General features: G+C 40.3%; 1 protein-coding gene across 1 annotated transcript; it reads left to right on the top strand.

Moving 5' to 3' along the window:
- Positions 1 to 1,557: 1,557 nt before the first annotated feature.
- LOC129747962 (uncharacterized) lies at positions 1,558 to 11,720 on the top strand. The gene is made up of 5 exons (XM_055742395.1): positions 1,558 to 1,668; positions 1,784 to 1,893; positions 2,031 to 2,219; positions 10,871 to 10,996; positions 11,243 to 11,720. The coding sequence occupies exons 2-5, from the start codon at positions 1,821 to 1,823 to the stop codon at positions 11,476 to 11,478; spliced, it is 624 nt and encodes a 207-aa protein (XP_055598370.1). The 5' UTR covers positions 1,558 to 1,668; positions 1,784 to 1,820; the 3' UTR covers positions 11,479 to 11,720.
- The last annotated feature ends 1,130 nt before the right edge of the window (positions 11,721 to 12,850 follow it).

The following is a 12,850-nucleotide window of genomic DNA, read 5'->3' as shown; positions in this document are numbered from 1 at the left end:
ATTTAAATTTATTTTGGTCTCATTTCTCTCATTTAATTTTGCCATTTCATCATTTATATATATATTGATACGGGTTAACATTTGTGAATTTTTTTATTCTCTCAATCATCTTTGTTTTTTTTGTCGCTCATCACCCATTGTCATTCTTTCGAGACAGTTTTCATATTTGGAATTTGTTTTATGAATTTTGTTTAGCAAAATCAACATATTGAATTTCTGTAACTCATGTGATCTACAATTTTGTTTCAAATGCCTCTTTTGATAATTTATTCTTTTATTGTTTTTATATTATTTCATATATATGTCTTTTTATTGATGTTTTAGTTTTTATTAATTCTTTTTTTAAATGATTTCATCAGCCACGCTAGCGATCACAGAATTTGAAGTGCGTAAGTTGAACAAAGTCTAATCAAATATGGATTCTGAAAATTTCAATGAATGATCATATCTAAGCACTTCAAGTTCAATGATTTAAGGTGGATATGCGTAGTCAACTAAGCTAAGCAAAAATGATTTCATTATTTCAATATTTTTAGTCATTTTAGTAATTTTTCCATTATTCCAACTTGTGGGTTTTGATATCAGTTTTGTTATTTTGTTCATTTTAGAATTTTCGGTATGTTTTCTGTTTAGGTGTCATATTCTGGTCATGTGCCTATTTTTTGATATTCTTTGGATTATTTATCATCTCTTGGAGTTTTGTATATGCATATCATTTTCGTTATTTTTGTTATTTCTCTGACACGCTTGAAATTTTTGTATTTTTGGTCATTATCATATTTGTTATGTTTATAATTTTTCTTGTAGTTTAAAGAATTTTTTTTATCGTTTAATGTTTTTGTTGTCATTTTGATATTAAAATATCACATCATAGTAATAATTATGATTTTTTTAAGTCTTGTATAATTTTCTTTAATTAAAATATGCTCTTTCATATTATTTATATTCTCAATTTCATGTTATTCTCAATTTGTCTTATTTTTGTATTTTAGCAGTTTTTGTAAAAAGATACAGTTATATTTTACTTTTTTACTATAACTTTCTGTTATCTTTGATTATCTAACTTCTCTTCTCTTAATTTAGTTAGTTTTCATGTGACTGTCTGGTGCTGTTAGTTTTTGTTTCTTCTCTAAATTCAATTATATGCTGAATTTTTCGCTACGTTTGCTATTTCAAAAAATTTGTTTTGTTTTTTTTTAAATTTTTGTCATTTTTTCCAAATTAAAGTTTTTTTCCTATGTTTGTTCCAACATTGGGTCACTTGCCAGCCATACGAAAAGCTTGACGTGATATCTTTTTTTTTTTATCTTAGTGTGTAGCTTTCAGAGGAAAAGCACAAGATAAAACTTTCCTTCAGGCAGGATAAAGCATGATTGTGAGCTTTCAAAGCTTTCCGATAGCTACCGATAACACAGTGTTTCCCATTCACATTGACACACGATAGGCCATCTCTGGTGGTGCTATCATCATATATTGGCAGCCGAACTCATCGATAGCTGTATCGATGTACAATAAGACATTAATTGTCTAATAGCAACAAAAAAAACGAACGAGGCCGATAAGATAAGAGGCTGCCTTTCAATTATCGTGATTTGATTGTGACAATCAACGGACGAACGACGGTGCTAAAACAGTCAATACTTTGTCTCGTAGAATTATAAATCGAAGGTAGGAACTCGCAGTGCGGTGATTTATGGTTTTTCGGTAGCTCTGATCTAGGTTTTTTTCACCGTTCTTCCATCCGCTCTGTCCGAATTTGAATCTTAACGAAATCGAAACACAGATAAGTTATTGGCTTTCCGTAGAGGTGAATCGGAAGCATGGGTTCCGGACGTTATCTCTCGCTGCTGCTGACAGTGATTTATATCTTCTGCTGCTACAGGACTATCGGTGGTAAGCAAATCGGAAATTAGAAATGTCCTTCTGCGGAAAACGGACAGCGGACAACGATTTGATTGGTTTCTGAGCTAATTTTTGGGAATGGGGATGGGTGTTTTATTCTACTTTTCGGTTCTCATTCGCTCGTGCAGGACAGGAAGCAGATGACCGAACGACGACGCTCTCGCCAGCCGAGGAATATAAACTGGCCCCTTACTGCTTCCGGTTTACCTGGATTGGGCCCAAGTACAACAACAACAGCTTCTTCAGGAACATGACCTGTGATAATCTGTCGAGGAAGACTCCCGGAGTTCCCTGCTTCCAACCGCTGGTCGTCACTAGTGAGTACCTAATACATAGCAGAAGCTATAGAGTAGGTATTTTTATTTATTTACACCCCCGCAAGTGGTCATCGAATGACGTAGAATTTGAATCGAGTTATGGAGACGCGCGGTGTCTACATGTCATGTGGTATGTAGTCGAAGTTGATTAAACGCAGTTTTGATTGGATTTTGATTTTTACCCTTGTATTGTGTTGAATGGAGAAAACGGAACCTGTTGAATAACGTACAGCAACGTGATATTGCAATCAAGAAAAATTATCTTGCATTGACCATAAAAATATTTCCAGGACTGCCTCTAATGAATCGTTTTTAATGGGTTCTCCTCTTACATATTTTTTGAAGATCTATCGTTTGACTTATCTGAACTAATTATAGTTTTGGAAACCTCGTAATGTAGCTCCAATATGTATCATCAGAAATAATGTAAAAATTAGTTTCAACAGAACCAGAAATTACTGCAATTGATGTTTTTATGTGTAATGGCTTTTATGGCAGCAAAAATAGATCAAAAATTTTACATTTACATATGTTTTCATTAGATTTATCATTAAAACCAAAGTTTGTTACAAGTTACCCCTTTTTTTTCTAAATATCGCATGTTTTTTAAAAAAAATTAATTAACCGAAGAAATCAATAATTTTTCTGACCACGTCAGTTTGACATCCCACTTGCCTTAAAACTTTTGATGCATGAAGGGTATAAATATCTGTGGACGTGAGTTTTTTTTAAAAGCCATTGAAGTTGGAAAGTGTTGCATGTTGCCCCAGTTGACGGTAATCGTTAGAGCCTTGAGTGTAAAATTGAACGCATTTTCGCTTCATGCACTCCATGAAAGTCTTTACAGTGTTATCCGGTACTGGTTTCTCATTTTTTTTTTCATTTCCTTAACATGTCTTTCTCATCTTTGACTGTCTTCTCGCTTTTCCGAGGTTCCCGCTTCATTATTGCCCAGTACTGCTCCACCGGGTGCAGCTCCGGACAGTTTGTCGGGTTCATGTCCTTTGGAACAAAATGGACAGAATTGGCCTCATACTACTACAGGACACTTTTAAAGGATGTCCACTAGACTGCCCCAAATTTGTATGGGAAATTCAAAACCTGTGAAATGTTATGCGCTGCAGGCTGAAATTGATCCTAGTCCTAGAACAAGATCTCATGCCAAATTTGGGCCAGATCGGATAACGGGAAGGGGTCGCTCAACGAGCCTGAAGTTTGTATGGGATTTTGAGACATTTTGTTCGGGAGAAACATGAAAACCCAGTTTTTCATTAATAACTTCGGTTCTCGTCGACCGATTTCTTTCAAAAACGAGTTTTCTTAAAGCCTAAATTATGACAAATATTTCATCCGAAGACTGCATTTCAAATAGAGTTAAGATAAGAAAGTTATTAGGATTCAAAAATGGGCTAACTTTTTTAAGGATGGTATTCATCACTGTTAATGAGGCGAGGAGGTCGAACATATTGACGCCTCATTAACAGTGCTGAATACCACCGTTAAAAAAGTTAGCTCATTTTTGAAGCTTAATAACTTTTTTATCTTAACTCTAATTGTAATGCAGTCTTGGGATGAAATATTTGTCATAATTTAGGCTTTCAGAAAACCCGTTTTTGAATGGAATCGGTCGGCGGAAACCAAAGTTATTGATGAAAAACTCGTTTATCATGTTTCTCCCGAACAAAATGTCTCAAAATCCCATACATACTTCAAGCTCATTGAGCGACCCCTTCCCGTGATCCGATCTCGCCCAAATTTGGCATGAGATCTTGTACTAGGCCAAGGATCAATTTTAGCCTGCAGCGTATAACTTTTTCAAAAGTCGGGTCATTTGGGGCACTCTAATGTCCACGATGAAATTGCCACACTATGAAATTGCTCTAACTTTTTAACCGTTGGGTAGAATTGAATGAAAATTTGGGTGGATTTAGATCATAGTGCGTTGTTTACATCCTGCAAGTTTGATCAAAACTCGCAGAAATGGAGTCGAAAGAACAGCTCGTGCGTGATAAAATCTTGCGCATTCATCACGAGAATAAGGATCTCTCGCATCTTTCCATCGCTAAAACGTTAGGAAATTCCACAGTGTCGCGAGTGATTAAGCGGAGGAACGATTGTCCACCGATCGGAAGCCCGGAAGTGAAGGAAAAAGTATTCCGTACAACACCAAAAATCACAACCGCGTAGTTGGGGCCTTCAACCGAAACCCGAACGCCTCCGTTCGGGATGTGGCTAAGAAGCTGCACCTAAGCCGAAGTTTTGTCCAGAAGGCCAAAACTAAGGCTGAGCTTCGAGCGTTCAAGGTACAAAAGGCCCCTAATCGCGACGAAAAGCAGAACGAGTCCGACAAAACCCGTGCCAGGAAGTCGTACCTCAACATACTGACGAAAGTTGAATGCTGCATCTAATGGACGACGAAACATATGTGAAGGCCGACTTCAAATAGACCCCCGGCAACCTGTTTTTCACGGTCAAAGATAAGTTCAGCGTTACGGAGCATGTCCGCACTCAGAAGATGTCCAAATTTGCGAATAAATTCCTGGTTTGGCAAGCCATCTGCACGTGCGGGAAGCGGAGTGCACTTTTCGTGACCCAGGACACGATGAACGGACAGGTGAACATGAAAGAGTTCCTCCAGAAGCGGCTAATCCTCTCCTGAAGGCCCACAACGTCCCAACAATCTTCTGGACGGGTTTGGCCTCATGCCAATAATACTCCAAGGACGTGCTGAAGTGGTATGCGGATAATAAGGTCAATTTCGTGCCGAAAATGTTCAACCCTCCCAACAATCCGGAGCTCCGCCCCATCGAGGAGTACTGGGCGATTATATGAATCAGCACCTTTTTAGGCTGGTAAACGGTGGATAATGTGCAACACGAGACCCCATAGTGGTCATATCACCTCTTATTCACAACTCCTATCTCTACCTCCCCGTGGTACCGGCTGGGATGCGAGTAACCTAAACGGAGATCGGGTACCCAACCCCGGTGGATGCTTTGGTCGCATGCAGACTGAGAAGGTGGCCGCACGCGTCTGTTCCCCAGGTCAGGGGCGGCGTGCAACAACAACCGAGCGTCTGTTCTCCAGGTCAGGGGCGGCTCAAACAGCGTCTGTCTTGCAGCAAGCGGCTGAATTTATGAAATGCGGCTCCCGCCAGCTAAGTCCAAGATGGCAGCCCCATCGCGGGATAGGGACTTTAGGCTAACAACCTACTGCTCCTGATATCTTGTATTGTTACAGAAACTGAGAGAAGAAATAACCGGATTGGAACTTTGGCAACGACTTTTAGCATGAAAACACGGACTAGAATTGGAACTTGGAATGTTTTGCCCCTTGCCCAGCCAGGAAAGCTGGCTCAACTTGCTAGAGAAGCTAGCCGCCTCAAGCTAGAGATATTGGGACTGAGCGAAGTCCGTTGGCCTAACACTGGAGAACACAAGACACAGTCCGGGCAAGTACTGCTTTACTCTGGCATACGAGGAGAACATGTTAATCGGGAACGAGGCCCATGCGGCCCTCATTAGATGGGAACCGATAAACGAAAGAATAATCGTAGCCAGATTCAGAACACGGGTTAGAAACCTTACAATGGTCCAGTGTTATGCGCCAACTGACGTTGCCGATTTGCAGGAGAGAGAGCAGTTTTACAGTCAATTGAACAGCGTGGTTGAGAAAATTCCGAAGGGTGACATTCAAATCCACTTAGGCGACTTCAACGCAAAGATTGGCTCCGATAATCAGGACTTTGAGCGCATCATGGGGCGCCATGGTCTAGGACAGATGAGCGAAAACGGAGAGCTGTTTGTAGAATGTTGTGGCAACAACAACATGGTGATCGGTGGATCGCTCTTCCCCCATCGACCAGCACATAAGGTCACTTGGGTATCCCGAGATGGCCGAACAGAAAATCAAATTGACCACATCTGCATCAGTCGAAAATGGAGAAGGAGCCTTCTTGATGTCCGCAACAAACGAAGCGCAGACATTGCATCTGACCATCACCTCGTCCTTGGCCAGATACGACTGAGAGTTGCGCGTGTCCAACGGCGCGAGGAGAAAGTCGGGTGTCGATACGACGTCCGCCGGTTGGAGAATCCAAAGGTGAAAAGGGCATACGTTGAACAGCTAGAATCCCGAGCCTCGGAGCTGCCGACAGACGGAACAGTCGAAGAACAGTGGTGTGGATTCAAGAATGCCTTTATCACGACGAGCCATGGTACTCTCAATAAAGTTTGTGGAAGACGAAGTGAATGGATGTCGGATGAAACCTGGAGGATGATCGATGATCGGAGAAAGCCGAAAGTCGGAATTGAGCAGGCATGTACCGGGTCAGCCAAAGCAGCCGCCCGCTTACGATATGCGGAGCTGGAAAAGGCAGTTAAACGAGCTTGTAGACGAGACAAGAGATCCTGGACAAACTCCCTAGCCGAAGAGGGAGAAAGAGCCGCCGCCATTGGAGATATACGATTATTATATGATATTTCTCGCCGCCTTAGTGGTGCAAGGACTAATGCAAGAATGCCGCTGAAAAACCGAGCAGGTCAGCTGCTGACAGATCGAACAGATCAGCTCAAGCGTTGGACTGAGCATTTTGATCAACTTTTCCGAGTTACAAATAGCAATGGCCAACAGAACCCGCAGCTCGAGGCGCCCACAGTAAGTCGCATTAATGGCGTCAACTCGGAAGCGCCCTCGCTGGCTGAAATAGAAGCGGCAATCAAGGACATGAAATCCAACAAAGCGCCTGGAATCGATTGCATTCCTGCTGAAATGCTCAAAGCCGACCCTGCCTTGTCAGCACAAATGTTGCACCGTCTTTTCGCTGACATTTGGGATACTGCAACATTCCCGGCCGACTGGATGCAGGGTATCCTCGTAAAGGTCCCAAAGAAAGGAGACTTGACAGAGTGCGGTAACTGGCGTGGCATAACTTTGATCTGTACAACCCTTAAAGTACTCTGCAAAGTGATCCTGAACAGGATCCAGGAGAAAATCGACGCTACACTCCGACGGCAACAAGCTGGATTCCGATCCGGACGATCATGTGTGGACCACATCACAACGCTACGAATAATACTGGAACAAATCAACGAATTCCAGGACTCTCTTCTGCTGGTGTTCGTTGATTTCCAAAAAGCATTTGACCGACTGAACCATGAAAACATCTGGGCTGCTCTTAGACGACGAGGAGTCCCAGAGAAACTAGTCCATCTCATCGAAGCATAGTACGAGGCATTTTCATGCAAGGTCTTGCACGACGGTGTTGTGGTATCCCGACGAGCGAGGCAAACTGCAAGAGTATTGAGATAATAAATAGCGAGCATAATAGAGAGCAGGGTAAGTCTAGATAGGACCGGCAAGCGGTCCAGATGGAAATACCATATTGGCGATCCGCCAGATGCACTATCCCTCTCTTAGAAAGAGAAGTCTTGATTCGGTTGGCTGCAAGCGAGGGGTAGTGCTAGAACTGGAGTGCGAGAGGCGTAGCTAGATGTTCATCGAGAGGTTCGAGCGGCTACAAGAGTATCGAGACGCGTTGCGAGAGGTTCGAGAGGCGCTACGTGAAGCGTTACGAGAGGTGCGGGGAGCGCTGCGGAACGTGCTAGAGGTGTGTGTGAGTGGAGCCGCGATGTGTACAAAAATTGTGAGAGTAAAGTGGTGCGCAATATGGAGCTGTGCACAAAGTGCGCAAAATATTGTTGCGTGCAAAGTGCACTAGTCTTCATGTGCTGCTGTTTAACACGTTCGTTGCCACGCTCATTTTGGTAGTTTTGCTAGCCGGGCCCAAAGAAATTTTCAGAGAGAGAAAGCAAAGAGGGAGAACTCCCATATTTGAAACGTGTGGCGAAGCTGAGCGGTAAACTCAAGTAAGAGAGCGTCACCTGCTTTTTGATGTGACGGGGCCCCCCAGGAAATACACCCGTCTGCCGAATATGGGTGACGTGGCGACGAACGTGTTAAAAGGAAAAAAATTATGAAAACACTCGTCATGGCTAGGCCAAAGGCAGTGTTGTTTTTTTTGCAGTCGGGTTTAGTCCAAGACGCAAAAAAAAACTAAACGAAAGCACTAGTCCGGGTTAAGCTCAAGACAGTGAAAATATTTGCAGTCGGGGTTGGCCCAAGGCGCAAATGATCGAAGTGAAAACACTAGTCCGAGTTATGCTCAAGGCAGTGTTCAATTTTGCAGTCGGGTTTTAGCCCAAGGCGCAAGAATGAAAAAGAGAAATGGAAGCATGAAAAATGATGAAAGGAAAAAAGAGGAAAAGCATGATGAAAAAAGCAATATTATGGAGAGAAAGATGATTTGAAGAAAGATAATGGAAAGAGAAAGAACGAGGAAGATAATGTAAGGAGAAAGATAGTGGTATGAAAAAGATAATCGAAAGAGGTTGTGGGAATAAAGATATAAGCCGTTCGAAATAAAGAAGTTACAAAACAAAAAGATTATGAGAAGTGGAAGAAGATGGAGAAAATGATAATGGAAGGAGAAAGATAATGGAAATAAGAATGGAAAAATTGAAGTAATGGTTGAAAGCGATAATGATTAAGTAATGATTGAAAAAGAAAATGGATGATAAATGTATATCAATGAAACATGATGATAAATGAACAATAATAATGATTCTCGAGAATTGGAGACTTGATGTAATCCCCAGAAAATATAAAACAATTGAAGTTATAGAGAACTTTGAAAAATAGATGGATTGATACAACGGAGATGAAAAGACTGATAAAACAAAATAGTAATTTGAACAATTTGCTGGATATGATTTATATAAAAAAAATGCCTGGAAGCAATGAGGCAGTTTATTCTGCAAGGGGAGGATGTGGTATCCCGACGAGCGCGGCAAACTGCAAGAGTATTGAGATAATAAATAGCGAGCATAATAGAGAGCAGAGTAAGTCTAGATAGGACCGGCAAGCGGTCCAGATGGAAATACCATAGGTGTCTTGTCCGAACCAATCCCGGTAACTGCTGGAGTGAGACAAGGATGTATTTTGTCACCGCTGCCTTTTCTTATCGTAATGGATGAGATCTTGACTGGATCGATTGACTGTAGACCAAACCGAGGATTGCCGTGGAATCCTTCAACCATGGAGCAACTGAACGACCTTGACCTGGCAGACGCTATTGTTTTGCTCGCCCATTTATTATTAAATTCACATAACATAACATTTCATTTATTATTAAATTCACATAACGTTTCAGGTTACTCTGGGAGATATCTGATGAAGGATGAAGAAAACTAACCCGAACCGTTACGTCAATTTAAAAATAAAAGAAAGTTGTTTCACTCAGAGAAAAAAATCAAAAAGTAAAATCGTATAAAAAAAGGGAGTGAAGTTCTGAACAGTCAAAAGTAGCTCTTATTGCATTTATCTAGCAATAAATTGAACCCGTCTAATTTAGAGCGACATTATTTTTTATTATTAAAGAATTCCTATACGATTACGCCTTTTCGAAAACTGAGCAAATGAAAATTTGATTTCGAACTTTGGAACGGCACTGTTTCCAGTCAATTTTTAACGTATTTTTTGGGTGTCAGCATTTGAAAATTTACACACTTTTTTTGAAGATTTTTTGTTCGAGTTTGTACGTCTGTTCTCTGTGTTATTTTTCAATCCGTGAAAATTATATGGAAATCAGATGAAAACTCGAATTTTGCGAATCAATTTTGTGTGTGGACACACTTAGAGTAGTGGTATGATGCCAAACCTGACCAAAATAGCAGAGCTTCTTCGTGCTGCTACTAGAATGGCAAAAGCCGCTTCTCGAGGCACTCAGATTTGTAGCTCTTGCCATTTACTGTGCCTTTTGTTACGAAAGGCTCAATCCTCAGCACATCGAACTTGCTCTTGTCGGTGAAGAACTCCAACCCCGGAGTTTGTTTCGTCGTCCATCACACAGCAGCCATATTTTGTCAGCATCTTCTCGTAGAGCTTCCGTGACTGAGTTTTAGCCGTCGATTGTTGCCGCTCATCGCGGTTTGGGAAGTTCTGTACCTTGTATGTATGTAGTCCAGGTGTCTTCTTTGCATTCTGGTCATAGCTCTGTGACATGCCGATCTTTTAAGCCAAATCACGGCGAGACGTTGGGATTTGCTTTATTAATCCGCTTCACCTTTCCCTCTGTCTTTTTGTTCTACGGTCCCGGGTTTCTTCCAGCTCCTTTGGAGTGGTGCAACGTCAACCGCTTCTGAAACCGCTTCAACACTCTGGAGACGGTTTAATAGTGAATGTTCAACATTTTTCCCAACTGCCGGTGAGACAGGTCAGGAAATTCCAGGTGTTTGGAATGAATTTGTTCTCTCGACTCGCGTTGGTTCACCGCCATTTTCGTTGAATCGAAAAAAAACAACATCGAGTTTGAAAGCATGTAAATAATACACACCAATGATAAGGTGTGCAAAATTATGTTGATTTTTACCCAATGGTAAAAAGGTTATGCCCTGTTGAATGTGTCGATGAAGGCTGCGTTATGTAAAAAAACTGAAATTGCGAATATGTATACTACTTTAATAAATTATAACTCTCCTGAAAGGGTTGATGATAATTTTTTACAATGAATACAAATGCTAAGGATTTTTTGGGTAATCACTGTCTTTAAATTGAAGATCATTAAATTTTATTTTTATTCATTTTTCCGACAGTGAACAGCAACGTTCCGGACACGAACTACATGTGGGATACCTATAAAGCCAAACCGACTCAGATTGCCTGCCGGCTTGTTCCGGGGGAGGTTTGTGCCCGATTCACCTTCCGATATAATGGAGCCAGTAAGTACTTATTAAACAATGTTTTTTGTTGTAACCAATTGGGGACAGGTCATGCGTAACCAATTATTACTAAAAACGTGTTTGATCTTGAGAACTAATAACAGTAACATCTTACTTGTCACTGTAATACAATAATTTAACGAGGATGCTGTCCTCGTGACCTACTATCTAGCTACGAGTTCTAAACCGCTTTTTGTTTGTGTTTTTCTACTTTCTCTCTCAACCGTATCCAATGGCCGACACCAGTCGAAAACATCACGTATATGTGCGCCAAGATGAACGTGGACAACGAATCTTCCACGAGCACGGCCTGTTACAAGGAGGATCGTTCCGGTCGGGAGATTGAGGTTTGCGTCTGCGAATCGGCCGCCGGAAGAGTTCCCTGCAATCTGGGCCAGAAACTGGTGGGCCATTCGGTACAACTGCTGACGATTCTGGTCCTCGGTCAGTGGCTGCTGCTCAGTTTGGTTGGCGAAAAGTGATTGTGTTACGACTTGTGACGTTTGGTTGAAGTGATGTGAAGAGGCTGGATTAGACAGAGGTGTCCTTAAACTGTATTTGACCTCATTTTATTTGAAGTATTTTCCATTGTTAATCGAAAATGTGATCAGCTTGCAATATAAAAGTTTTATCTGTATTTATGGAGGTTGAAGGATATAAGAAAAGATTAATAATCAAAAAAAATTCCTAAAGATAGGTACTTATCTATACAAATACACGTATTGTTTTACAAAAATTAAGGCAACACACCTTTTTGTGTTTCAATCATTCCCTAATCTACGTTAGAATTTCACTTACTGTCATTAGAAAATATATAATTGATTGCTATTGAGTTAAGAAAAAAATTGAACATAACTTCGAAGTCAACATGTTGACGGTTGCCATGAAAGGTTCTCAGTTTTCATATGCATTTTTTTTTATTTTAACCATCGTCTCTCTTTAGTCACATAAATTTTATTTAAATCATATAAATCGATGAATTTGAATTGAATTTTTCAAAATATTTTATTTGAGTCAAAATTTAAGCAATTGCTAGGAGATGATTTATTCTTGAAAACTCAGAAATACTTAGTAAAGTACATGGTTTACATATTGTAGGTGTAGCAGAGTTCAACAATTTGCTAAAATTATGCATTTCACAACATGTATGTATTGCTGATCCACTCTTTTTTTCTATTTCTGCGATAGCTGATTTGGGCTCCCGTAGGGTACCACTGTAAAAAAAATTACAGTATTCAACAAAAAAATGAGCATTGTTCTACGAAATTAAATCGGATGAACAAGCGGAAAACATTGAAAGATGATTTAATAAAAAGTTGTCAAACAAAAATGTATACTAAATATTATTATCGGATTATCTATTGTTTATAAAACAAAAAATTGTGTTTGCCTTGAGCTTGGTCAATCAGCGGCTAAAATCACGGAAAAATGAATAATAAAAAAACCTGTTTGCAATGGGGTCAATCAACGGACAAATTCACGAAAAAAAAAATGAAAACCTGTAGTTGTTTAAATAAGTTTAGAGTTCGACGACACGGTAGCGATCATTCATGGAATGTTGGATTTCGTGCAATGTTTTGCAGCCGGAGTTATCCGTATAAAGTTTAACTGAATAGCGGTTAGCGTGTAGAAAACCGTCAGATTTTATACTGATTTGACAGATCGCACAAATTTCGCAGTTATGAGTGTGCAGTCCAATTTTTTGCGATGCGAATGGTATTATTTCCTATAATAGATTATTCACCGTACACAACTCCTTTTTTTAACTTCTCATATACGATTTGTTACATTTTAACGACAACATAATTGAATTCGACCAGCATATAAAGTATCAAAGACGCATTTATCGCATCA

This window comes from Uranotaenia lowii, chromosome 2 (assembly GCF_029784155.1).
Source record: "Uranotaenia lowii strain MFRU-FL chromosome 2, ASM2978415v1, whole genome shotgun sequence".
Lineage (NCBI taxonomy): Eukaryota > Metazoa > Arthropoda > Insecta > Diptera > Culicidae > Uranotaenia > Uranotaenia lowii.
Note: the sequence above shows the minus strand (reverse complement) of the source record. Positions and strands in the feature narration are given on the sequence as shown.

Bases quoted from the DNA above. Each gene is read 5' to 3' on its own strand.
- LOC129747962 (XM_055742395.1), top strand. From the start codon at position 1,821: ATGGGTTCCGGACGTTATCTCTCGCTGCTGCTGACAGTGATTTATATC. The intron at 1,894-2,030 runs GTAAGCAAATCG...TCGCTCGTGCAG, and splicing joins CTGCTACAGGACTATCGGTG to GACAGGAAGCAGATGACCGA. The intron at 10,997-11,242 runs GTAAGTACTTAT...GGCCGACACCAG, and splicing joins CTTCCGATATAATGGAGCCA to TCGAAAACATCACGTATATG.